This window comes from Girardinichthys multiradiatus, chromosome 10 (assembly GCF_021462225.1).
Source record: "Girardinichthys multiradiatus isolate DD_20200921_A chromosome 10, DD_fGirMul_XY1, whole genome shotgun sequence".
Taxonomy (NCBI): domain Eukaryota; kingdom Metazoa; phylum Chordata; class Actinopteri; order Cyprinodontiformes; family Goodeidae; genus Girardinichthys; species Girardinichthys multiradiatus.
This window is the reverse complement of record NC_061803.1, coordinates 20,982,459-21,009,851: the sequence shown is the minus strand read 5'-3', so window position 1 is coordinate 21,009,851 and position 27,393 is coordinate 20,982,459. Positions and strand designations below refer to the sequence as shown.

The window sequence follows — 27,393 nt, the reverse complement described above, 5'->3', positions numbered from 1 at the left end:
CCATGGACCCAGAAACCTGACACCCCGGGACATATCACTCCCCAAGCAGAGGCCCGACCGAGCCCAGGAGTGAGCCCCGGCAAGCAGCCACCAGGAGGCAAAGCACCCAGCCCTGGATACCGAGAAACACAAGTACACCGTCGGACAGAGATACCAACTACCGGCAGGTAGTGTGGGGAGGAGGGAATAGGCCCCACATTCGATGGGGGCCTAAACTGATCCAGGAGAGGGAGCAGCCCAAGACCGAACCTGACACAAAAAACAGGCACACACAATCACACATTCCCACCCTCATGCGTACACATAAAAAGACTCGCACCCAACGTAAAGACAAACAACAATGGACGTTGTACACTCACTCACACTCCCCATACATACTCTATACTCCTAGGTCCAGGTGCCGATACTCCATAGGGACAACCAGCCCCCGGACCCAGGAGGCGGTCCCCTTCCCTCCGGGGGTGGAGACAGGCAGACCGCCCCAGCACCTGAACCTGAGCGACCCCGGCCCGGACCCCGACCCCAGTCCCCAACCACTCCCATCCTCATCCGGGGAGGGGGCCATGTATAAAAGAGGGGTCTATAGTAACAGTGTTACTATACAGACTACTAGGATTGGATTTGATGTAATTAAAATAGAATGGTTGGTTGGATTGGATTTAATGTATATTTCAACATAGCTGGTTATGAATTGGGACTTGAGATGACGCTTGTTGTTTATTTAAATCTCCTGAATTGAACTGAATTGCATTGTTACATTACAGCCTTTGTGTAAACAAAGCACCAAACCATTTTTACACAGTAAAAGTCGAGCTGTGAGGGTAAGGGAACTGGTCATGGTGAAAAAGTGCTCATATGGGAGGGAGTAAATATGTGTGTAATGTAACAATAAATGGAGATGTAGGTTGGAAGTTGCTGCTGCGTGACATGGAGCTATCGATCAGAAAAGGTCAAATAAAGGAGAAAGCAGTTAGCTGGTTGTTGATTAGCACTGACAGGCCAACAGCGCAGCATCCCCTCAGCTACCCTACAGTGAGTATTTACTGCAGCTCCTGAGGGGCAAAGTAAAGACTTGGCTGTGCTAATAGATTGGTAATAAGGTTGTGAGGTACCAACAACTGTCTACCTAATGATTTACACACCAATTAATACATATGGATGGGGAATAAACTAATAGTCTAGAAGCAGTTTTTGCTGCTGCTTTTTGACATTTTATCTTTTCATTTTCCTCATATCCCATTTCCTGTCACCCCCTTCTCTCTAAGCTTCCCATCGAACCCCGACTCCCACCCCCCATCTCCCTGCTGTCTTCCTATTGTTGTCATGCCAACTTCCCGCGAGACATTGTTGTCATGGTTACTGAGCACAGAGAGGATCAGCTGATGTCTGATGTTGCTCATGTACTGTACTGCATACTCTTATATGCCCATTCTTGCTGGTTTTTTTTATTTTTTATTATTAAATTATGTAACTCCAATAAAAGCAAATCTGCAATGTAATTATGTAGAAATGTAATTTAGTAAACTTAAATAAATCAGTTATTTTAAAATACCCGACTGAAAGACATAGCTTAATACAGCATAGTTTACATTGTAATCCATCCACTGCAGAGCCTTATGTACTCTGCAAACATGCTGGTCTCTCTGGTGCTGTCCGCTCCACACCATGACTAGCTGCTATTAAAATAATGATATCACTGATCTTTCTCTGTTTTGGGCTGCTGGCTTTTGTTTTGGTTACATAACCAAAAAGGTTAATCTGGGAAAACCTGCTATTGAAATTCTGTCCTTGTGACATCCATGAAGCAGAACACTTTAGACCAGAGAATGCTTTTTAAAATAACCTTGTGGTTCTACCTGCTTGTTTATTTTCTGTCTGAAAAATAACTAGTGTTCTCACTAAAATGGCTACTGTGCTTTTCACCAGATTCAAAAAGGCACATCTTGTAAAAATCTTAAAAAATGTAAAAAGCCTTAAAAAATGTCAAATATTATAGCAGTAATGTATATCACTTTGAAAAATTTTGAAACTCCAACTTCTAATGTTAGATTATTTTCTTGTGGTAATGGTGGGGGATTCACTCAAAGGTATGGCTCTTTAATTAAAAAACCCTAACCCTAACCCTATGGCACAGTTATTCACATTCATAACATTTTCTATAAAATAAATGTAACTGAATAATTTTTATTTTCAAATTTGATCAGAGGGTCAAGGAACATTTAACTAGTAATTTGTCGACTTCAGTTCCACTGGGGTTTAAATATGAAATTATTCATAGGCCCCTTTTCTTTTAGCCCATCTTGAAAATAGGAAATAAAGGAGAATATGCCATTTAAGTAAGGCAGATCTAATTTAGGAAACTACTAGAAGAATATAACTACTCCACTAAACTTGCCCAATTGTCAGAGCAATTTATATAAGGTTTAAGTAACTGGAACGTTTAAGTAACTGTGACAAACAACTGGATTAGGAAGTTTATTTTGCCATTAGGCAGTGAGGAGGGTGATAAGAGAGGTAAAATCAAATTTTCGAGTGTTGGAGAACTTCTTCTCAGAGAGCGGTTTCACATTAGGGTACCTAAGTGTCCATGAACCTACCATCACAAAGATAAGCATGTGTAATTTGCAATAATCCCTCCTGGGACTATAACTGTTGCTTTGGTCAGATGAGACCGCGACTGAGCTTTCCAGATGGGTTTCTTGAGAAATAGAGGATAAATGTGTGGAAAAGCACCTCATGCTGACTGTTGTGTACGATGCTACCATGTTGTGGACCTTTTTCTCTTCTAGTTTCCCTGGAAACCGTGTGCTGATAATAATAGCTGTAGGAGAAAAGTAATGAATTAAACAAAATCTGCGTCACCAGATCAGAACTTCAAAACATCACATACAGGTGGTGTGAGTGACATCCCTTTGACCTGTGGTATTCTGGTTTCTATTATGTAAAAATTACCCAGCTTGTTGAGACAATTTTTAAGTTTTGAGTGACAGAAGTGGTAAAGTAAATTAGGTTTTGTTACTGTCATTTTGCTCAATCTGAGATATGCAAGACCTTTATCACAGTGTGTTGAGGGTTTATAATGAAGCAAATAAATGTCGAATCCAGAGAGCCTCTTGGAGGAGTCCGACAACATTTAAAAAATAGATTTGGTTCTCTGTTGAGCAGAGAAAAAATCTCCTACAGATTAAATAAATAGGTTTGGGAACAGCTTTTGTGAATTTAAATGAGAAAAGTAAATGAATACAGATAAATCAATCATTTAACTCATTAGAACATAAATGGTCATTCCGATCAATTGGACCTTTGATTATAAATGTGACAGCATTTTTGTAATTAACTAATTGTTGGTTTTTAGAAAAAAAGGCCTGGCTCTTATCTTTAGTTCATGATTTTATTCTATTTATTTCAAATTTCTATGTTTGAAGTCACGTCATTTTGATTCTTGTTGTGCTGTTGAATGAACATGTTTCTGCCCGTCTTCCTCTGATGGAGAACGTGTCCTGCAGCACTGAAAAGTTGATGGATGGTAATGTACCTGACTTGTGCCCTGTGGCTATTTCCTTAATACTCACTACCTGTAGATCATCTTACAAAGATTGTTGAAGAGAGCCATAAATTCATGGGAAAAAGACAAAGCAGGTAGAGAAGAGGGCTTAAAAGAAGAGTTAAAAGCTCCCAGAGCAGAAGAAGGTGAGTTAATAAGATGTAAAGCTGGGCTTCTTTTTCCTCTGAGAAGTGTTTTCCTGTGAAGATATTGGCTTCTTCCTGTAGTTCCTACAACAAAGCAGGGATCCCTCCTTTAACTTGGCTTCTCTCCACTGATATGCGGTTTGGGGTTTCTAATTAGCGTAATAAGATGGGTCCTTTGGGATTCTGATCAATAAATCTATACTTTCTCATGCTGACTGTTTTTGAGGGATAGCCTTCACGTTCATTATCAGTTACCGCAGCGTGCCTCTTTAAGTGATAGTAATGCACCTATCAGATGCTGACCAAATTGAACTAATCCTTCAGTGTTCAGTCTTTATTTGTTGCATTCCAGGCATTATGGTGGTGCAGAAACAGGATATAATGTAAACTATATTGGGTTCATTATGAATAATGCATTGATAAAGTGGACTGGTAGTACAAATAGAAGAGCAAAAAGATGTTATTGGGTCGCTCACCTTGACAGGACACAAGCCATTACTTTTAAAGAGACGATTTAGATTTTCTTTATATAACATACAAATTTTGTTGCATGGGTTCTCACCAGGTACTCTGGCTTCCTCCCACAGTCCAAAGACATGCCTGTTAGGTTAATTGGTCACTCTAAATTGCCCTTAGGTGTATGAATGAGTGTGTGCTTGCCCTGCGATGGACGATGGACTGGTGGACTGGTGACTTGTCCAGGGTGTACCCTGCCTCTCGCCCATAGACTGCTGGAGATAGGCACCAGCTCCCCCGCGACCCACTATGGAATAAGCGGTAGAAAATGACTGACTGACCATTTAAACATAACATTATATGTCTCTACATTTGTCTTATTTTAAGCAAAATGCATCAAATAATATGCAGTTTGTGGATGCATTTACAGACCAAGAAAAGTGGGACATTTGCGTTTTAATTTTCAATAATAAATCATAATGGTAAAAAAACATATAACAAGTAACAATAGAATATGTTGTTTGATAACATAAGCTATTTTGACCTACTGCATTTGCTTACATTTAAGTAAACTAAGTTACTGAAAGATCCTATAAATGGGTTTTAATTCTTGCAAAATTTAATACAGAAGTTCCACCTTGTTTCTGTATTAATTGCTTATAGTACATGACTAATAGCTGTCCCATTGACAGATTCTTCCTCCTGAACTTTGGATCTCTACTCCTCCTCCAGTGTAACCATTGGTCCCTTGGCTGCTTCTCAGATAAAGGTCCTTGTAATAAGGAATTACCCAAGCTCTGTGAGATGTTCAAAGCTTGGGATCTTGTTTTATAACCTAACTCTGCTTTTAACTCCTCCACAACTTTCTCCCTGACCTGTCTGTTGTGTTCCTTGGTCTTCATGAGGCTGTTTGCTCACTAATGTTCTCTAATAAACCTCTGAGGCCTTCATAGATCAGCTGTATTTATACTGAGGTGAAAAAAATACCCACCACTCTTTTCAGTTTTGCATTAGTAAAACATTTTGAAAACGAAGCATCATTTTCCTTCCAATTTACAATTATTTGCTGCTTTGTGTCAATGATCGGGAGACGGGGTACACCCTGGATAGGTTGCCAGTCTATTGCATTAACAGAGAGACAAACAGTAGAGACAACCTTGTTTGCACATACTAACACCTAAGGGCAATTTAAACCTAAGATGGATGTTTTTAGACAGTGGAAGGAGGCCTCAGTGCTTAGAGAAATCCTCTTATTCATTCTAAACACAGAAAAGATCTGGCGAGGACTTAACTTTACACCAATTGCCTGCAACAGTTCCAAATGCTTCACAGTGCAACCTTACTGAATCAATAATTGTTTGTTTGATTATATTGGGGAAAAGCTGTTTTCAACCTCTAGTAGTTTTTTTTTTTTTTCAGGATCATATGTGTGCATAAATATACCGTCTTTAGCGCAACTCTTAACCTGAATGGATGTATCTAAATAATTTGATACCTGTTACTTGTGTGAAACGGTAGGAGTTGTTTTTGGTCTATATAAGTCTCCATATGCATTTTTCTCTCTGTCTCTCTTGCAGGTGACAGGACTGAGCGTGTCCCCTGGCAAGGATCAGCTGATTGTGTTTCACACCAAGGATAGCCGGGATCTTGTGGTGTGCCTGCAGGGCATGGTGCCTGCCAATGAGAGCCGCATCGGGGAGCTGGTTGGAACCCTGCTTAGTCATTTCAAGAGGTTAGCAATCATGGGGAAGTGGTAGCAAGTAGTGGGTAAAAGTTACTGGGAAGAAGCAGGGTTTATTTTGTGTTTGTGTCTTAAAATTGAAAAAGGTAAAGACAGATGTTTATACATGTGTTCCACTGCATTTAGTTCGTTGTCCCCACCTTAACCTCGTACGTTTTATTTAACTTGATTTGCGGCATCACTGCAGCAGGAGTATTTGCACACAAACTGAAAGCATTCTCTGTTTGTTCCCTAAATGAAAGTGAGTTGTGTTGTCGCTCATGTGTGATGTTGACTGAGGTGACCTCAGGCGGCAGGATCATGGGGCAGAAAGAGGACACAGTCACAGTTGTCCTCAGTTAGACTGTAATGTTCACCTAATGTGAGCTCTGACTGCCCTGTTCAGGACACTAGTATAACAAGATGGATTTTATTATTGTCTATTGCCTAAGGGAGAAAAAAATCGATTCCAGCTTCCCTGTACCTACTGAAGAAAATCATCCCCGCAACATGATGCTGCCACCACCATGTTTCATTGTGGGGCTAGTGTGTTCAATGTAATGTGCAGTGTTAGTTTTCCCCCACACATAGTTTTGCACATTTTCCCCTACATAGCTTGTGGCAAACTGCAGGCCTTCTAGAGGACTTCTTATAGGTTTTTCTTCAACAATTTAACAATCTTGCCACCTTTCCATTAAGGCTGGATTTGTGTAGTGCATGTTTTAGAACGGTCCTGTCAACAGATTCTCACACCTGAGCTGTGTATCAAGGAGACTGCTCTCTCTGGTATACATGTGAATCCCTTTCTAAAACAGAGGAGTTTAGAAGTCTTTCTCAGTTTTACAGGTAGGTTGGAGCAGAAGATTTCTCGGTGGATCAAGTAGTGATGCTCGGATCTGTCGTTAGGCTGGAGGAGTTCATCTGGAAGGCGAAGCTTTCAATTTATTGGTTTGTCTACATCTCAGACTTCACTTAAGTTGAGGAAATATGGATCCCAACCAAAGGAGTAAGATCCTGGATACAAGAGGCTGATATGAGCTTTCTGCATATGGTGCCTGGGATAAGATACAGATTTGGTTGGATGTCTACAGAAAACTGTAATTTATGTCACCATATTAATTCACCCTCTTTTTTGTGTCAATAAGTACACATTGGTGAAAAAAAAAAAAAAGTTTTAATTTTATGCAAACAGTAAAAGCTGGTGTTTCCTGTAGTTTATTTAATGAAAAGCCTAGTTATAGTGAGAAATTATCAGACGACCTATCAGACATTTCTTTACAGAACCTTTCTTCCTACTTAAGCTCAGTATTTTATTTGATTCATCAGACTGAATCAAACAGCAGATTTAAAGTAATTTGAAGTACCCGCAGCTGCATTCTTGCACTCTTCTGTTTGGTTCTCTGAAATGCCCTTTTGGCCTAACATGATTTTATTTAGACATTAGGACTAATAGAAAGCTTGATTGGATTTTGGGTCAGTTAACTGTAACTGTAAGTCCTCAAATGTGCTCTGATCAGTCTTGGATGTTCCAACGACAACATCATCCTTTTTAACTTTCAAACCAAGACCTTTCCATTGGATTGCCAAGGTTAGGGGTTAAAGAGAAACATGAAAAACACAGAGAAACATGATTCTTGAAAATGCCTTACTCTTACGACCATGTCTCCAATGCGTTAGATTCCAGTGGTGCTGTGTTTTAAACCACTGCATCTGATGTTTGCATCACATTTGGTGATGAGAGGCTTGGATGCAGCTTATCCACTGTTGAAACTCATTCCATGAAGCTATCTACTCACTATTATTGTGCTAATCTGAGAACAACTCTAAGTTCTAAGGTCTATAGCTTTATAGGAAGTTGGTGACCTCTGCACACTACATGCCTCGGGATCTGCTGACCCTGTTCTGTGATTTTTACATTGCCTACCACTTCATGGCTGAGTTGCTGTCATTCCCAACCACTTCCACTCTGTTATTATACCCCTAACATTTGATTGTTGGATTAACTCATGAGTGGACTTTTTGCACAAGTGGCAACCTATCACGGTACCATACAGAAACTCATTGAGCTCCTGAGAGCAAGCCATGCATACGTGTTGGATTATATACACCAGTGGCCATGGAAGTCTTTGGAACCCTTGAATTCAATGATTTTAATGGGTTGGTGAATATTTGTTGCAATATAGTACACCTTGATACCAGTAAACCATATATATCTGCTTTCATTCACATGTGGTGTTGTGATTATTGAACAGTTTGTCAGAAACATGAAAGTGTGTTGATGGATGCTGTGTGTTGAGGCATGTTTCCTGTAGCTGTGTGTGGAGCTCAGTCTCAGTGTGAGGAAGGTGTGAGCATGCTCTCTCACTGCCATTCTGTGATGGCATCTCGTGCTATTATGGAGCTCATTTATCTGTTGGTGCCAAGGATGAGGGAGGCCTCCAATGAGCCTCGTGTAATGACCCTCCATGTGTTTTCCATTCAGACTCATCCATCACTGTGAAGCTCTGACAGAACAAAGGCAACACCAGCATGTGGAGAGTGGTGTGTGTGTGTATGTATAAGTGTGTGTATTTTATTTATCTTTGTGGTTTTCTGCTAGTGGGGGGATTCCTGTAGGTCAGTCAGCATATGATTACTTATATATCTGATACTGTAGGATGTTCTGCAAAACTGTCCTGCCTCTGCAGCTCCTAATATATGTGGTTTTAACCTTTATCTCTTCTTCAACATGCTCCACAGAAGCAATATGCCCAATAGTAGGCAGACAGAAGGGCCAACACTGCCTTGTGGTTTCATTTATTTTGGTAGTTTCTGTATTAATCTGATTTATTTTTTCTGTATCTTCATAAATTTGGATTTTATGTAGAACTGAAAGTGGTTTCGATTTAGCAATAGCATCAAGTATTAAGTTATCATTTCGACATCCTGCGGCCTCTAACTGAAAGATTTCTGCAGCACTAACTGTGTCAGCCTTGGCACACCAATTGTCTGCAAAAATTCAGATACAGTTCATTCTTGTTTTGCATAAAAAAAGGTTGGTAATAAGATTCCCATTCCTTCAGTTTGCCTCCTCCTCTCTCGAACCCCTTGTCATGCTTTTATTCCGCATGCCTATTTTTAACTACATCCCCCTTTTGTTATCACTTGAGCTTCTAACAGAGCCCCTTCAGCCCCTATCCTTCTCCGCCTCTTGTTCACGCTGTCTCGTTTCTTCCTAACTCTCACTTTCTTCATTTCTGGCAGAGAGGCAATAAAATATTTAAAGCTGTGCTGCTGCTGAGCACTATATTTAGATGAGATGGAGTCACCCCAGTCCTCTCTTGGCCTTTTTAAAATGTTTTCATTTATTTCATTTTCCAACAAATAAGTAAACCTTAAGTGACCACACTTTCTATTTTTTTATTGATTTATTTATTGTCTTTTTAAACTGATCTTAAATTCTATGATTACATGTTGAGAAAACATAAAAAGTATTTCTGTCACTTTTCAAGTACAGTCTCCACTGAACAAAACAAAAGCTCCAAGACTTGTCTGCAGTTTTACATGTTTTTAGTTCATCATCAAAAAGATTTCTGAAATTCACTCCTTTAACACAAATAAATCTAAACATAAACTGAAATTATTGGTGGTTAAAAAAATTGACATTGCTGTAAATAGGATACGTTTATGTATAAGCTATGTGCATACAGCTCGCATCCTTCTGAACCTTTGCAGATTTTGTCACAAAAAAACCACAGATTTGTTTTTTGAGGAATTTTATGTGAAAAACCAATACAAAGTACAGACTAAAAGTGAAGCGTAATTAAAATGAGATGTGGTTTTCAACATTTTTCTAATAAAAATCTGAAAACTATGGCAAACATTTTTAAGCCCCCACAACTGCTCATGTGGCAGAATATGTTAACCGGACAACTATGAGTGATGCTCTCCACTGGCCAGATGCATGGTGGTGGCAGCATCATCCAGGGGGTACAGCAAGTAGTAGGGAAGCTGGCCAGAAATGAAGAAAAGATGTTGTGTGCAAAACAGTTCAGTCTTTAGATGTGACAGGAATACAACCCAAAAGGCTTTTAGCTATAATTAATGCCAGAGGTGCTTCTACGTGGCATTGACCTTGGCAGGGAATGCATGCCATGGTCATCAGAGTTTTGTTTGTAAACTATTGGGGAAACCAGGGATCATTTTTCTTCTAATATACAATATATATTTCATGCATTAATGATAACACATTTTTATATTATACTTGCATATTAAGTAGATTTGAGCATTTCCTTAGAATATACTACCAAAGTTTGAAGATTTTTAACACCTGGATTAAAGACAGAGTTTTAAATTTTCTGGAGATTGTACAGTTTATGGACATTTAAATCTTTTGTCAATTTAACTCAGTGCTGTAGATGGTTTACCCATTTACTGATGACATAACTAGTGACCCACAGTAAAACAAACAGTCAGAAATGATTCATAAGCATAGAAATCACACTATTCCTAAATGCCATGATTTTGTGATGACTTTTCTCAAACTTTCCTCATTCAGTTTTTCATAATTTTGTTTAATTTATTTCTGAGTCACTTCTGCATCACCCTTCTACTCTTGCTGAAACCCGCACTCCACTGGGGCAAAATGTAAAAATAGATTTTTATTGAATTATTCATCCTCAACCCCAATTCTCACAGGTGGAAAGCTGCAAGTGTTCTCCCCTCTGGTGGCAACCTATTTATGCAAAAATATTCTTTTCATCTAAAATCAAGAAAAATCAAATATGTTGAAATGTGACCCCAGACATGTATAGATCATGTTTTTTAAGCTTTGTTGATTAGTTAATCCTCCTATTCTCACTTTCTTCTGTTCTCCCTGTATGTCAGCCAACACCAAAAAAACTAAGTTGTCTGAAGACTTGCATTCTGGATTTCCTAGCTGTCGGCACTTTTCCTGTTACTCTCTTTGAATCAGTAAGACTGACAGCAGAAATTTCTCAACACCTGATTTATCCCTGGATGGACACTGAAACATTTAGGATACATGCCTCTTCAAAGGATTAATCTGCAGTGTAATGCAGTACAGCAGGATTTCCCAGTAATAATCTGGAAACGTTTGAAATTTGATTTAAGAATTTAACAGTAGAATATTTTAATTTGCAGACTTTTCTCCCTATCCCCATTGTGTTAAAGTTTCATCTGCCAGTCAGTTATCCCATCAGTCCATCTATCTTCAGCACCTTATAATACCAACTTACCTTAACTCCGAGATTTCCAAAAGGCCGCCAACATTTCCAATTTCAGCATGTTCTATAACAGACCGAAGTCTTGCTCTCTCACAGTGCGAATTTACCTCAGAGATGTCTCCATGTGTTTAGATATTACAGCTTCCTTTCAATAACTTCCTACATCTGTCTGCTTCCTCTGAGCTCATTTTAAACACCTCACGGATTCTGAAAGTGGCTAATTTTAGGGCTTCTCTTGGTAACAGCTTTCAGACCACAAGTTGGATCACAGTGCACAGTATTGGCAGCTGGACCTGGTAACAGATATTAAATCTGCATTCAATGACTGGAGAAAGATATCAACAATTGGCGTTGATGAAGATGAAAATCTGACCATTCCAGTCACCTGCCAATTTCCAGGTGAATCTGTGAATATTAGGGTTAGAAAAAAAAGAAACAATGATTTATTACTATTTAATATTACTATTTATTGCTATGCTTAAACCCTCTCTCTCTCTCTATCTATCTATCGCTCTCTCTCTATATATATATAATTAGGATGTCTCTCTAGCAGATTCATTGCCTCCATTCATGCTTTCTTTCGCTCCACTCTTCTAACCTCCTCCACAACCTCCATAATTTATGTTCTTCTCACCATCATCCTCCTTCCTCCTCGTGATATTATGAGTCAGCACCTATGCAGAGACCTATGCACAGACCTCGATTGATCTGTCATGTCATATGGTCATATTCTGCTCTAACACTTTTCCCTGAAGACGTCAACATTTAACTTCCCCAACTGTCAGCTTTCCACACTGCAGAGAGGATTTGGAAAGTGTTAGTGGGAAGTGTGTGTATGTGGAGAACTGCGGGGGAAAGACTGAGAGAGACAGCGTGAACTAAGAGGAGAAGGAAAACAGAAGAGGACGGCATCTGTAATTGCAGGCCCCAGTTTCAAATCCATTTATGTTCTTGGTTCCATAATCACCTTAGTCTGACATTCAAGGATGTCATTCGATTGTCTGTAGAAGAGCCTATATAGTGTTTATTTATTGCGTGTGGCTGATGTTGCTCACATCATTTGTTTTATGCCTTTACGAGTTTTGTGTTTAAACATGTATAACATTTTGTGTCCTGATTTAGCAATTTAGCAAGGTTTTTTTCGTTGTCATTAACAGCACTTTATAAGGATACACAATATGGCAAAGAACATAACTTTCTTTCTTACTTTAAATAATAAATGTTTCACTGTTTGCTGTTTTCCTAAAGGAAATCAGATCTTTAAAATATAAACCAAAGGTAACCAATGTTAATGCGTACTCAGGGATGTAACAATATCAAATATTTTCATCAGTTTTTATTTTGTACAAATTCAGCAGTTGTATTTTTTCTTAATTTTATCATTCTCCCAGAGACAATTACAACCTGCAGGCTGAACATACAATAAACCAAGCATTTAAGTTGTAGGACCATGTAAGACATTTTAATGAACTTTTAGATTAAGGACCAATTTATTCTCAACATTAAAAACATTGACTTTTAGTGATGGAATCTTCTGTTCATCCTCTGCCTTCATTTTCTGCTTATTTTAGACAGCAGTTGCACATCCAAACCTCCACAAATAATGCAACATAACTGATAACGGTGGGGGCAATATGGCGAAGTAAAGCTCTCATGAGATCAGCGAAAGGAACAAAGAAGAGGCTGACGCTCCCCCCTCATTAGATAACTTCAAGGCCTTTAGCCGTCAAGGTGCTGCACAACTTTGGAGTCTTGTGTTTCCTTTGGGCATGGAGTGGAGACATAACCATGGTCAAAAGTACTCACAATGTCCAAAATACAGCTGCATTTAACACCAGTTGCTCTTTGGTAGTTGATTTTATCCCCACTTTAGTTTTACCGCCTTCTGCTTGTATCTGCAGCAATGCATCTTTAGATGATGGGTTTGATGGAGAATTAAAACATTGTTTTTAAAAGCATGGTCATTAAATATGTTCTTAATGGTGGTTTCATTTGAAAGCATTATTGCTTATTATCAATAAAACTAATAAATGTTTCATTCTCACTTCACAAAAGCTAATTTATAAAGCTGAAGGAAAAATGGAAAGCAAAGTGGATCTGTTTGAGCAAGAGCATAGAACTGGAATGGACAAAATGGGCCGTAAAGATGATCACATGATATCTTTGCTTTGGCAGATTGTCTACATGCTCTAATCCTTTACAATCTAACATCTCACTCCAGTGCTCTGATGTGATTATTTTTTGTAGATGATTTGATTTGGTGCTGTTATCAATTGAACTAAACTGAATTGAATCAAATGAACTTTTTGATTGTTGCAATGGTATTATTTTCCCCCTCGAATGTTGCAAGATCCTGTATTATGTTAATTTATATTAATACAGCATGTAATTTAATTTTTCTTGCACTCATCATTTTCTTTAACGTAGACTAAATGCTGTAATATTTCCTAAACAAAGAGTTCACTATGTTGGAGGGATAATTTTAAAACATTTCTATAAAAACAAGGCTGTTAATGGATGTTTTTAATGTATAAATTAAATCTGTTTCAGTCTTTTAGCAGAAGAAAGTGATTCTCATTTAAGAGCAAAAATCTGCAGTTGTGTTAATGCGCAGCTGAGCGTTTTTGATCTAACTAGAAGCGACATGACCATTGTTTATAACTGCTTGATAAAAGGATGATGAGAGGGAGGTTGATGAGAGAAGTGATCAGGAAAGCAGACAGAGAGAAGGAGACAATCTGCAATTATCGTCCCCTTCCAAGGTCACCTTTTCTGCTGAATCAAATATTTTACTCTGATACAAGAGGGCATCTCTCCTCCTCCTCCTTTTTTCTATCCCTCCTTCTCATTTCCCTCCTCCTCCATCCATCACTTGTTTCACTGCTGCTGCTCCCCCTTCCCCTCTTGTTTTTTACTTCACATTCCACTTGTCCTCACCACCACCATCCTCCCACTCTCTCTGCCTCCCTCCTTTCTGGAGCGCTGCGGATGCAGTTCCCATGGCAACCATTGGATCCATGCTTGTCTGGATGTGATCCATTAATAACTCTGCTGGCTGCGGATAATACCAGCACATCTCGCGTAGGACCACAGTTGGAGAAAAATAGGCAGAGATGCATGCTAACAGAACCAAAATGTTTGAAACATGTACGAAAAGATGGAGGTTGCTTAAGCCTAAATCTAGCTTTACTCCCCAGACTGTTAAAGCTGCACATTAGCTGTTAGTGCATCCTCTCTTATGCAGTGTCCCCTTAACAATTTAAACAGAGATGTGTCTTGAATGATCTTAATATAATGTTTGAATAAATAGTTTTTCGATTTAAATCTGAATTTTCCAGATTTTTACTAGAGCAAAGCTTTTACATCCATTTCAGTTCACACATTACACGTTATTTTTACACACAGAGACTGAGACTGTCTTTGATTCTGTGTTCATCTTTATGGCTCATCACATTGGCAACATGCTGCAGGAGGACTCTGGCTAGGTGGAGTGATGGGTGGCAGGTGGCCAAACCAGAATGTTTGTTTTTTGTTATAGAGAACATGTGTTTATCTCTGCAGACAGTGTAAGTACACATTAGAGATAATGCTTACAGGTTCAGAAATGTGTGGTTTGTCACAGAGGCTGTGCATGAATGAAAAAGGATGGGTGTGTGAGAGGGTTTATTTGACCTACTTTTTCACTGCAGAGGACCAGATCCACAGAGATCCAGCCAGCCTTCTTCCTGCCCCACCTCTTTTTTTATCTCACCCACAAGGACAGCAACAATTTGCTGGGTGTTCTGCAGACCTGCCAGATCTAATAATAGTAACACACTTTGCTTTTAGCTGTGGCTCTTTTACCAGGTTTATGGGTCAAATAAACACAATTTTTATATTGTGAGCTATTGTCCAAAGATTGGAGTCCTAGCTGTTTAGCTTCAAGAGTCGAGGGGGTCAATTAATAAAAACTCTTTATTTCTTCAGACATTTAAATACTTTAGGGCAAATTAATATTATTTTGTGTAAAATACTTTGCCAGGAAAGTTTTGCGAAAATGAATGCCTGAGGTCTTGATCCATCTTTAGTGAATATTTTTCTTTGTTTGTCAGATGTTTAGCACAACATCCTTCAGTTGTCTGTTTTTCCCATTTGAATTTGACCTACAGCTCTCAGATTCAAAACACAAAAGATTAGATTCAAAGAACCAAAATTTTAACCCAAAGCCTTAGCTTTAGTTAACATTAAACTTTCAGTTTAGCTAACTATCATCTTAAACCCAAAACTAAATCCCAGAGCCCAAACCCTAATTTGAGTTTAAAGGAGACATATGATGCAAAATCCACCTTAAATACATTTTATTGTGTACTTGCTGTCTGTAGGAGTGCAGAAAACTTGAATTTAGTTTCTCCAGGTGTTGAGGCGATATTGTGTTTGGGTCATATTTTCAGTCTTCAGTTTTCTCCATCTATTACATTTTTTTAACTGTTACGTCACAGTATTTGCTGCGGAACTTCTTAATAAGGCCATTGACTTCCGGCTGATCAATTTCGCATATCCGCCATTTTTATTTCTTGCTGAGATTTTGTAGTCCATTTTGTAGCCTCTTTGAAGTGCCTAGTTTGATATTATTTTTCATTGAAATGTTCCCGCATCAGTGGGGATAAATCTCTTTGTCAATGCGAAGCACTTCAAGGACTAGTGCCTTCAGCAACGTCCGCCAGTATCAAGAAGGATTTGCTGAAATACTTCATCTGATTAAAGGGGTCACTTCCTTTTGTCTATGGAACTGATGGACACAGCAAAGCGGCAAGCTGAAAATAACGCTAAAATGACAACTGTTTTATTTTATTAAAGACATGAATTTATTGTGTGTTGATATGACCTCCTGGACATTGTTTTGATAGCAGTAGCATCGTGCCTTCTGCTTATGTTAGTCCTGTGTGCTGCTTTTAGCTCTTTGAGGACATAACTGACCTGCATGTTTTTGAATAGTATTATTACATAAACAGTTTTCATTGATTTTGCCGTTTTTATCTTGTTTCTGGTGCAATAGATAATTGGATCTCTGTTATTAAACTACAAAAATGGCCAAATGGGTTAAAGTGGAGCATTCTTTGACCTGGAGAGGGGCGGGGCGTGAAGTGCCTCAATAGCATTTAAAGAGACGACACCAAAATGAGTTTCTTTCAGATGCGCCTCAGAACAGGGGTAGAAGAGGAGCCTATGGAGCTACAATTACAAGGAGTTCAGACCACAGCTTTGCAGTTCCACTTTATATAGACCACAACTGAATGATTTAAGTGTGAAAAAGATGGAATTAAAAGCCCAATGAACCCCTTTAAGGTAGCCGAAAACTTTAGGTTTTGGTAACAGCCAACCTAAACCCAAATTCAGTGTTTACATCATTCACAACCTAAAATAGAAATTTAACGTTTAGTTAAATCAAAAACGATAAAGTCAAAGGTTTAGGTTTTAATTAAATAAATTCCAATGCTTAACCGCTAACATTTGGTTTAAGTAGCTAAAAATATTTACCTATAATTTTGGTTTAAATAACCCAGTGATAAACAAAGCTTTAGATAATGTAGCTATATTTAGCTCTGTTTACCATTTAGCTTTAAATCAAAATCCTTATGTTTTGATTTTAATAACCCAAATTCTGTATGCAAAATGCTATTTTTTGGCTTAATCGATCAAAAGCTAACTGTATACACATTTATCTAATGGTCATTCTGAGTCTCGAATAAATAATGCAATTCTAAGCAAAATAAAACATATTTTTCCATTAATAAATTTATGGAAGAACTCATACATTTATTTAAGCAAATTCATTGTGAAGAAAAACTATTTCCCTATGTGACATTAGAAGATAGTTCTGCTGTCATATTTCTGCCCTTTTGATCATTACATAAAAATCCTCTGAAGATTATTGAAGTGAGTTACACTGTTTTGGCTTTTGGATTCAACATTCTGAGAATGATTTTTTCTTAAACATCATTTAAGACTTTCTAATGGGGAGATAAACATGTCATTAGATTTAGTAAAATCCACTCTTTATGACCCATTTTGTTCCTGGAAAATACCCCCAACTATGCTTGCCTTCTTTAGTCAACTATTTGGGATCCTGTTAGTTTTTTATCGACATTTCAATGCATTTACATTTTAAGCTTTAAAATCACAAACATTTACTCCCTGAACTTTGCCTTTTAGGCTCGACTTTTAATTGCTAAACACCACTTGGCAAGTCTCAATCATTAATTGCATAATGAGTTTCCTGTGCAGTGAATCAGACGCTAATTACAAACAGATCGCCACCGTAAATTAAATGAGAGGCTCAGCAGAAATTAGCTGCCATAGATTTGGCACACATTGCTTAATTCCCTTTTATTTACCATACATAAGAAAAGATGTCTATGTGGTGCATCCATTAAGCAAATGATCTGCACAATACAAGGAAAGAAAATGTATTTTTAAATGCTTTCTTTAGAGTTGTGTTTGTTGGAACCAGGACCCACCAGTGTGGAGTGTGTATGTGTGCATTGATGTAATGTGCGCTGTCATACATTCCTGTTTTCCTGTAGGAGCTTTACTCTTAGTGTGAATAAACAGAAATTGTTCTCTTGTTCTTAGATCACCTGCTTCATAGTGTATAAAACCACTAGTTCAGTGCTGTACCAATGAGATAGTACAGTACCTGTGACCTCTACAATCCTCCCCCACCCCCTCAAACACATGTTTCACCCAGCAACAGCACCACACCAGCTCCCACTGTCAGGCCAGTTATTATTGCCTTCAGCACAGACTTGTTGCCCACATCTCTTTTTTTTTTTTCCTCTCCCTTGTCCTCCCATCGCTGACGCACACTTCCTTCCTACCTTTATTTTTCACTAGTGATCAATCTTTCTGCTCTGTTGTCCTCTGGCAATTTTTTCATTCACAATACTAATTCAGTGTGCTCTTCTTCACACCAGTTTGCTTTCCATCATTTCTTTAACATCAGAACCTGACAAAATGTGTCCTGGTGACCTGGGGGTAGATTTTCTTTTCTTTTAATTTATCTAGACATAAAGCAGATGAAACAGGTTATCTTTTACTTTTTGGTGCCAATAAAAAGATGTTGCATCACATTTTAGCGCAACATCAAAATGGGTTTCATTTTAAACAAAAAAAATGTGCTGCTTCCCATCTGTAACTTCTTTAAATCTCTACATAATTATTTAGTTGTTTTTTTTAAATGGGTTCTCTGGTGATGTTATAAGTAGTCAGTATCCTATCTACAGGAGATGAATCTGCCTGACTTGACTTTGAATGAATAAATATTAGCATCACTTTTGCCTTAGACTGTTAACTTAAAAATCTAAGGCTGTTTATACTGCAAGGCATGTTGGGTTGCGGCCTGCAAAAAATCCTTCCAATATAAAATAACTGCTGTAAATTGGAACCTTTTCACAAAAATAATGGTGTATAAAAAACATTGGAACAGGATTAAATTGTCTCTGTTTTATTGTTTTTTACACTTCCTCCCTCTTTCTGACTGGATACAAGTAACACATTCTGTTTTCAACTACCTGACTTTCATAAATGTTCATCTATAATGAGCTGTAGACTAACAGAGTATGATGCCTTGAACTTGGTGACTCTTTGTCATGGTACAGTCACAAACATTGATGTATTTTACTCATTTTAAAATATATCAAAATGACTTTATATAGTACACCAATGTAGAGAAGTGTTGTTTAAGTAGCCTAATTGTGAAGTGGAAGGAAAATGATGCAGGGTTTTCTCAATGATTTTAAAAATCAATATCTAAAAAGTCTGCTAAGCATATGGATTTGGCCCCACACTGATACGCTTAAATAATTGAACCAGTTGTGATTTAATTTTAGGATTTATTCAGTTGTTCTTTAATGGCCAGGTCTGTTGGAGAGCATTATTGAACAAACGGCATCATGAAGAAGGAACACAGCAGACAGGTCAGAAAGAAAGTGCTGGAAAAGTTTAAAGCAGGGTTCGGGTATAAAACAATATCCCAAGCTTTGAATATTTCCCGGAGCTCTGTTTAATCCATCTTTTAAAAATCAAGAGTATGGCACGTCTGCAAAACTATCAAGACATGACGGTCCACCTAAAATGACTGAGAAACTAATTGACACATTGTAACCCTAGGAGCTGCATAGAGCTTTTTCTGTACTCATCACCTTGACCAACACCGATTTAAAAGGAAAAACAGAATTTCTTACTTTTTCTACATATCCTGCAGTGACTCATTCAGCACATTTAAACTATTGTAGCTTTTGAAAGAAAATTTATCACAACATGAGAAGTTTTATTTCAAGAGATGAAACTTTGATTAGACATTGATTGGCTTTAATGAACAAAACTGGGAACGTAACCACTTGAGAAGTAAGCACTCACCCTTCAGTAATGACGACTTAAAGGTGGCAACCTGTCTTTATCTGCTTTGACTCAGTGTGAGCCAGTGTATTGATTTACCTAATGTGTTTTAAGTTAACTCCTCTGGCCCTTAGGACTGTGGAGTGTCCTTTTAGAAAAGGCCAAAGGCACAGCTGATTGGTGAGTATAAGTTAGCTCAATGGTTTTGAGGTTTTAAAAGGTGAAGCGCTCCAGCAATGTTGACCCTGTTGGAAAAATGAGCCTGGCTAAACCACCTGCTGTGTAGATATAATGACTCTACAGTGTGTGTTAGCTGCCACCATCTGTGGAGCAGTAACAGTGTACTCCAGGGACCCAGAGGGCTTTGGTTTTTGTGTTTCTGTTTCTAATTCATCTCACACAAATCTCTTTAACAGTTGTAATGTTGAGGTGAGAAGTGTGTTCTTTTGTCTGATTGGGGAAAACTGGGAACATTGGACTCACAGCAGCTTAAACAAGAACTCGTATTGGTCCCAACTATTCAATACTTGTCATGTGGGAATAAGGGCAGTGAATCTAATGATGCCATATGGCACACCTTCTAGTATTTTGTATAGTTTGTCAATTTATTCATCTTCTACTCTCCTCAGTATTGCAGTTTGGGGTTTATGAGCCAATTTTTAATAAGCAGCAACACAGGGGGTTGAGGGGGCTTTGATATACCAGTAACAATTGAAATTGTTCATCAAATTCAACAAAACACTAATTTCTTTATATTTTCATTTGTTAGAGAGACATTTCCTTCTTTGGTAGTAGTATAAAACATTATTTCCTGAAAGTTAAAAGTGACCTGCTGTTTTTTTCAAACATTTATCTTTAACTTACATGTGAATATAAATGATTTCATAACTGTGGCTGCATGTTTAGGGTTATAGTCCAACTAAAAGGAAAACCTCTGCTCTAGTTTCAAGATTCTTGTAGCTTCCAGGATTACGTTGTATTTTGCTCCATCCATTAAGCTCCCTTGTCCCTTCTGAAGAAAACCCTTCCCATAACATGATCCTGCCACTGTTCTTCCCATTAGGAATAGAGTGTTCAGGGTGATGTACAATGATATGTAGGCCAAAACCTAAATCATACTGACCTACTTCTTAAAACTCTTCCATAGATTTCTGTATATTCTTCCCCAACCTGAGATGTGGATCTCTGCAGCTCCTCCAGTTTCAATGGACCTCTGAGTTCCTTTACTTAACGCACACAGGGAGAATTAAGTAATTCTGTGACTTCTGAAGGTGGTTGCATATGATTTTATTCAGGGATATTAAAGTAAAGGGGCTGAATAAACATTACCACCACCCTTTTTATTTGTGAAAAGAAATGTTAAACCAAGTCTCATCTTCCTTGCACTTCACAATTATGCAGAACTTTGTGTTGGCCGATCATATAAAATGTAGTTTGAGGGAAGTATTTGACACTTCATTGAAATATTTAGATTTTCCACATCCAGAAGTTTGTGTTGGCTTTTGAGAGCTTTTTATTGCTTGCATTACTATTGCCTAACAGTAGCAGATCTCCCTCACTGTGCTGAAAAATAAGAGACTCACTGAGCATATTAAAAAGTACAGCTCACTTTAGCTTAGTTTTATGTTTGTGCATAATAAAACTTCATATTGCACTTCATGTACTTTCTAAGCTTAGGTCTGTTTTTTTTTAAAGTCTAATCTGTCCTTTAGGACAGTGATGTTGTGTAATACACACCCTCACATGTTGCAGTTTGTTTTAATGATGCACTTATTACTGTGTTTTATCTGTCTTCATGCTTCATGCTTGCTTAGTTAGGTTTAGCGTTATGAAGGTTCAGTCCTTTTCTTTTTGCTGCCAGGCCATTTTCATCCTGTTGTTTTTTTTTAGCCTGCTTAGTAACACTGTTCTTTTGTACTCAGTTTTTTTTATTCTATAAAAGATGAGAGGAGGTAAATCCTATAGGAAGGGGAACAAAGACAAAGCAGTAAATGACGTATGGATTTGCTTCAGTTTAACAGCAAAGTCACTTCTTAAAATCTTAAGGTAGTAGATTAAAAATTTTAATTTGGCTTTAAATGGGTTGTTTAAGGAAATATATCATAGTTTTTTCAACTTTTCCTTTTCAGTTGTGTTCAGGCCTAAGCTCATGATAGTTATATTAATTTCCATGTCAAAAATCAAGAAATATGTGAAAAAAAAAGCATGAAAGGCAGAAAAAGCGAGCGCAAGTTACCAGAAAAAACAGGCGATAGTTGCTGATTACATAATGTTATATACACTGAACTTAGGTTTAGCATCAATGCATAACACACTGGCTATCCCAGACAAAAGTGATGATAGCAAAGGTTCCATCTCCAATTTAAGTTCATAAACTGAATATTTGTATGATTTAGCCCATGAGGAGGTAAAAGTCAAGAGAACTGGTGTCTAAATGCAATATTGGCGCTATATAAATAAAACTGAATTGAATTGAATTGAATAGCTTGGAGATCTAACAAACTGACACTGTGCAGTTTCACACCAACCAAAACAATCAAAGCAAAACTGGTTGCATAGAGATGGTGAAATTTTTGCTCTGGTTTCAACAATCTAATCTAACAAGACATCTGCACTTTCCTCCCTGCTGTAATCAGAATAGTCTTCATAATGACATGAAGTGGTAGCAATTGTTGTGCAAGTTTCACTTTTCTGCACTTAATCAGTCTTTATCTTGCTTGTGAGGTAATTTATCTGTTAAAACTTTGTCCTGAGAAGACAATCTGCCATTTCACTTAAATATTTATCAGCTAACATGCAGGAGGCGTGTTTGGAGAAAGCAGTTATTGATTTAAGGGAATCTGCCGACATCAACAGCTATATTGCTCTGAGAGAGGACACATTTCTCTGTTATTTATACGCAACATCTGCAAGTTGCAGCTCCATCAAAACTGCACAGCTCTAAGGTACAGTCATGCTAATTAAAGAGCTTCAGTCAAACAGTCTCTTGGGCAGTTTTCACAGTGTAAACCCCTCCAAACTACAACCTCTTTAAACTTGGGCTGATAATGTCTTTGCAGTTTTATCCACCAAGCTGTTTTGAATCAGGTTTTCCGTTTTATGAAGATCGAGGACAAGAACTGTTCCACCTATTTGCTGCTCTGGATTATTTTTAGTTTTTATGTAGGTGTGAATTTGTGCTGCTGAGTGCATGGTGCCATTTGTTTCTCAGTGTGAACGCAGCACAGAGAAGGATGTGAGACATGCGATGCAGCCATGTGAGACAAAGAAAGTGTGATAGTGAGAGGAACAGGCTTCTTTGTGTCAGGTCTAGTGTTGATTACATTTCCAAGTAACTGAAAGAGGGAGGACAGGAAGTTAGAAAAAAGATGAATGGAATACATAAAGCATTAACATACAGCAAGGAGCATCCTTAGCATTCTAAGGCTTAGTAGGAAATCGCTACAAGATGTGTGTAGGAAAAGGAAAAAGTGGAAAATTGCATTTTCAAAATCTTTGTAGAACATCTGGAGAACATTTTTAGGCATGTAGTATGTGTGAAAACAGCTCAGAAATCCTAAATGTTTTCTTAAACAAATACAACTACTAAACAAAAGGGGTTTTTGTAATAAAACTAAAAGAAATCAGGTCTAGCTCTTTGGAAGTTATAAAATCAATGAAACATGGTTAGTAAAAGTCTACAATAAAAGCAGCACAGCAATTCATTTGTCATTCTCTCATATTTTAGAACGACAGTAGCGCTATATTCTTCAACATGCTGGACAAATCATGGATTATTTGCATTGAAAAGGGTAGTCCAAACATGCTTTTCTTCTCTTTCTGTTGCACAGCAGCTGCAGGCTTATACAGTTAATAACTACATTTGACACAGTGACGAGAAACAGTTTATACATGAAAATATATGTATTTAATTAAGTACAGATATACAGACCAATTTAAAGACAATTACATATGTTCCAATTTGATCCCAGTTATAAAACAATGCAGTCAATTTCAGTTTTTTATTTCATTTTATAAAAAATGTTATATCTAAGGAAACCTAGCTAATTTCATCAAGTCAGGTGTGGTGACAAGGGAGAGGAAAACATAGAAGCACAGATTCAGGAGTACTTCTATGTTAAAGAAACATTAAAGACTTAATGGCAACAGTAGCTCCTTTAATGGCTTCATCTAGGACAGAAACAGAGCTAAGCATAAAAACAGTGCAGATATAGTTACTGGCAGCAGTAGCTCCTTCAGTTGCTTCGTCTGGGAGACACAGGTTAAAACACAATGGGTCAAGTATATAATCTGTAAAAACATAACATGAAGTTAGTAGCACCAATAGATCAGCCAGTCGCCCCCTCCAGAAAGCTATCAAAGGTAAACAAAAACACAGAGCCAGATGATATATTTATAAAGAAAAAACGAAGAGAGAGAACATAGCTAATGGCAGCAATAATTGCAGATGATGCATATTTAGATTAGTAGGAGAAAATAGAGTGAGAAAATCTGGTCAGCACGACTTCTGCCTATTCTTCATCTGAATTTTGTTGCTCAGGGGAAAAGTCTAAAATACATCTTCGACTAGTAACTTCAAATTTAAATGTTTGATCCTGAATGTGAACTTTTTGTTAGGACTGCCTGTATTATAATATTCTTGTTTAGCTGATCATGATATGTTTGCGTGCACAAAAAGCCTGAATAAAAACCTATCAGTCGTGAAGGCACCATGATTTTTCCTGCGGTGGTTACTATCCAGATCTGACCTGATGGTGTCTGAACTAAAACCAAATTGATGCACACTGCCTGTAGAATATACTGAACATGTGTGCTGTTTTCCTTTTCTCCTGTCATTTTGATCTCTATGATGTCTTAAAAGCTAATGTTTTGAGATTTAAAAAAAAAGGATTTTTGTGTACCTGAGAAGCAGATCCATACTGAAGCTTTGAAATATATATTCTTTTGATGGAATCTGTGCAAGGTGTTTTCCAATTCTGTATCAAGAGTGTTTCCTCTTTATTGATGCCCTTGCTCTCACTGTCACTCAAATTGGGAAACATGAATCTCAATATGTGAGATTCAAGGGATTTATGCTTGGAAGTAAAACAGAGTGTGATTTAAATTTTTGTTCTATCAGCATTTAAGCTTTATTAGTTAATGTCATCTTACCCAGAAATGGGAATATATTTCACTTGGATCAGAGCAAACTTCAGCTCACATCGCCATCTCCCCACCTGCAGCACTCATATTTTTTAGCAGCTGTCAGCTTGAGGGACATTCAGGTACACTGTTAGAGGGATGACTCAAAATATTTTTCTGAATGGTTTAATGACCCAGAGTTGATCCTGGTCTTTCCAACCTGAAAATAGCCTCTACTGCATTTCACCCCTCCTGCACTGTCCTTGTTTTCCCACTTTTTAAAAACTTATTTACAAATCAGGAAAATAAACAGATTTTAAAATAACAAATTCCAACCCATCCACTACACTACACATATCTGAAATAAAAAGGCACTGAAAAGGGCAGCAAACATAGATGCAATCATTTTAACTTTATGCTAATTTACTTTATATTTGAAAAAATTGATTTCTCCCTGCTGGTGCGAAATGTTCTTGAGCTGGATGTCATTTCATGAACCTGTGTCCAGAGCGAATAAATAACCAAACCCAAGGACCACTTTAATGTGTAAAAATTTAATAGAAGGAAAGGTGAACTACAAGAATAGAGAAAAAATAACTTTGTTGATTCTGATTGTTAGATATACACTCAATGGCTACTTTATTAGGTACAGCGGTCCAACCGCTCTTTAATTCAAATTTCTAATCAGCCAATCACATGGCAGCAACTCAATGCATTTAGGCATGTAGACATGGTCAAGAATGATCTGCTGCAGTTCAAACTGAGCATCAGAATGGGGAAGAAAGGTGATTTAAGTTACTTTGAACCTGGCATGGTTGTTGGTGCCAGACGGGCTGGTCTGAGTATTTCAGAAACTGCTGATCTACTGGGATTTTCACGGACTACCATCTCTAGGGTTTTCAGAGAATGTTCTGAAAAAGAGAAAATACCCAGTGAGCGGCAGTTCTGTGGGCGGAAATGCCCTTTTAATGCCAAAGGTCAGAGGAGAATGGCCAGACTGGTTCGCGCTGATAGAAAGGCAACAGTAACTCAAATAACCACTCGTTACAACCAAGGCATGAAGAAGAGCATTTTTGAACGCACAACACGTCGAACCTTGAGGCGAATGGGCTACAGCAGCAGAAGACCACACCGGATGCCACTCCTGTCAGCTAAGAACAGGAAACTGAGGCTACAATTCGCCACAGGCTCACCAAAATTGGACAACAGAAGATTGGAAAAACATTGCCTGGTCTGATGAGTCTTGATTTCTGCTGTGACATTCAGATGGTAGGGTCAGAATTTGGCATCAACAAAATGAAAGCATGGATCCATCCTGCCTTGCATCAACGTTCAGGCTGGTGGTGGTGGTGTAATGGTGTGGGGGATATTTTCTTGGCACACTTTGGGCCCCTTAGTACCAACTGAGCATTGTGTCAACGCCACAGCCTACCTGAGTATTGTTGCTGACCATGTCCATCCCTTTATGACCACAGTGTACCCATCTTCTGTTGATTTCTTCCAGCAAGACAACGCGCCATGTCATAAAGCACGAATCATCTCAGACTAGTTTCTTGAACATGACAATGATTTCACTGGACTCAAATGACCTCCACAATCACCAGATCTCAATCCAATAGAGCACCTTTAGGATGTGGTGCAACGGGAGATTCGCATCATGGATGTGCAGCCGACAAATCTGCAGCATCTGTGTGATGCTATCATGTCAATATGGACCAAACTCTCTGAGGAATGTTTCCAGTACCTTGAATCTATGCCACGAAGGATTAAGGCTGTTCTGAAGGCAAAAGAGGGTCCAACCCTGTACTAGCAAGGTGTACTTAATAAAGTGACCGGTGAGTGTAGATGGCCAATGGAACTTATTATATTATAGTGCAGTGGATTATTGCTAAGTTGGTGATTTGAAAAATATGTCGGAAAAGGATCCCAGATATAATGTAGTTACTCTGATTTTTTTGTGCAACAGCAAGACTTTCTGCTTTCCCTTTTTGTTTCCCTTACATTCTTCCTCGATCATTTGAGTTTTTGGCTGAATCCTACAGGTCCTTCTCAAAATATTAGCATATTGTGATAAAGTTCATTATTTTCCATAATGTCATGATGAAAATTTAACATTCATATATTTTAGATTCATTGCACACTAACTGAAATATTTCAGGTCTTTTATTGTCTTAATACGGATGATTTTGGCATACAGCTCATGAAAACCCAAAATTCCTATCTCACAAAATTAGCATATTTCATCCGACCAATAAAAGAAAAGTGTTTTTAATACAAAAAACGTCAACCTTCAAATAATCATGTACAGTTATGCACTCAATACTTGGTCGGGAATCCTTTGGCAGAAATGACTGCTTCAATGCGGCGTGGCATGGAGGCAATCAGCCTGTGGCACTGCTGAGGTCTTATGGAGGCCCAGGATGCTTCGATAGCGGCCTTTAGCTCATCCAGAGTGTTGGGTCTTGAGTCTCTCAACGTTCTCTTCACAATATCCCACAGATTCTCTATGGGGTTCAGGTCAGGAGAGTTGGCAGGCCAATTGAGCACAGTGATACCATGGTCAGTAAACCATTTACCAGTGGTTTTGGCACTGTGAGCAGGTGCCAGGTCTTGCTGAAAAATGAAATCTTCATCTCCATAAAGCTTTTCAGCAGATGGAAGAATGAAGTGCTCCAAAATCTCCTGATAGCTAGCTGCATTGACCCTGCCCTTGATAAAACACAGTGGACCAACACCAGTAGCTGACACGGCACCCCAGACCATCACTGACTGTGGGTACTTGAAACTGGACTTCTGGCATTTCCT

The 27,393-nt window shown here is 38.2% G+C and overlaps 1 protein-coding gene across 1 annotated transcript in view; it reads left to right on the top strand.

Annotated features, from left to right (window-relative positions):
- myo1d (myosin 1D) overlaps positions 1 to 27,393 on the top strand; it is a 143,976-nt gene that overhangs the window by 104,416 nt on the left and 12,167 nt on the right. Inside the window, exon 21 of the mRNA XM_047377517.1 lies at positions 5,724 to 5,878. Within this exon, the coding sequence (XP_047233473.1) occupies positions 5,724 to 5,878 (155 nt within the window). The remainder of the gene's footprint in view (positions 1 to 5,723; positions 5,879 to 27,393) is intronic.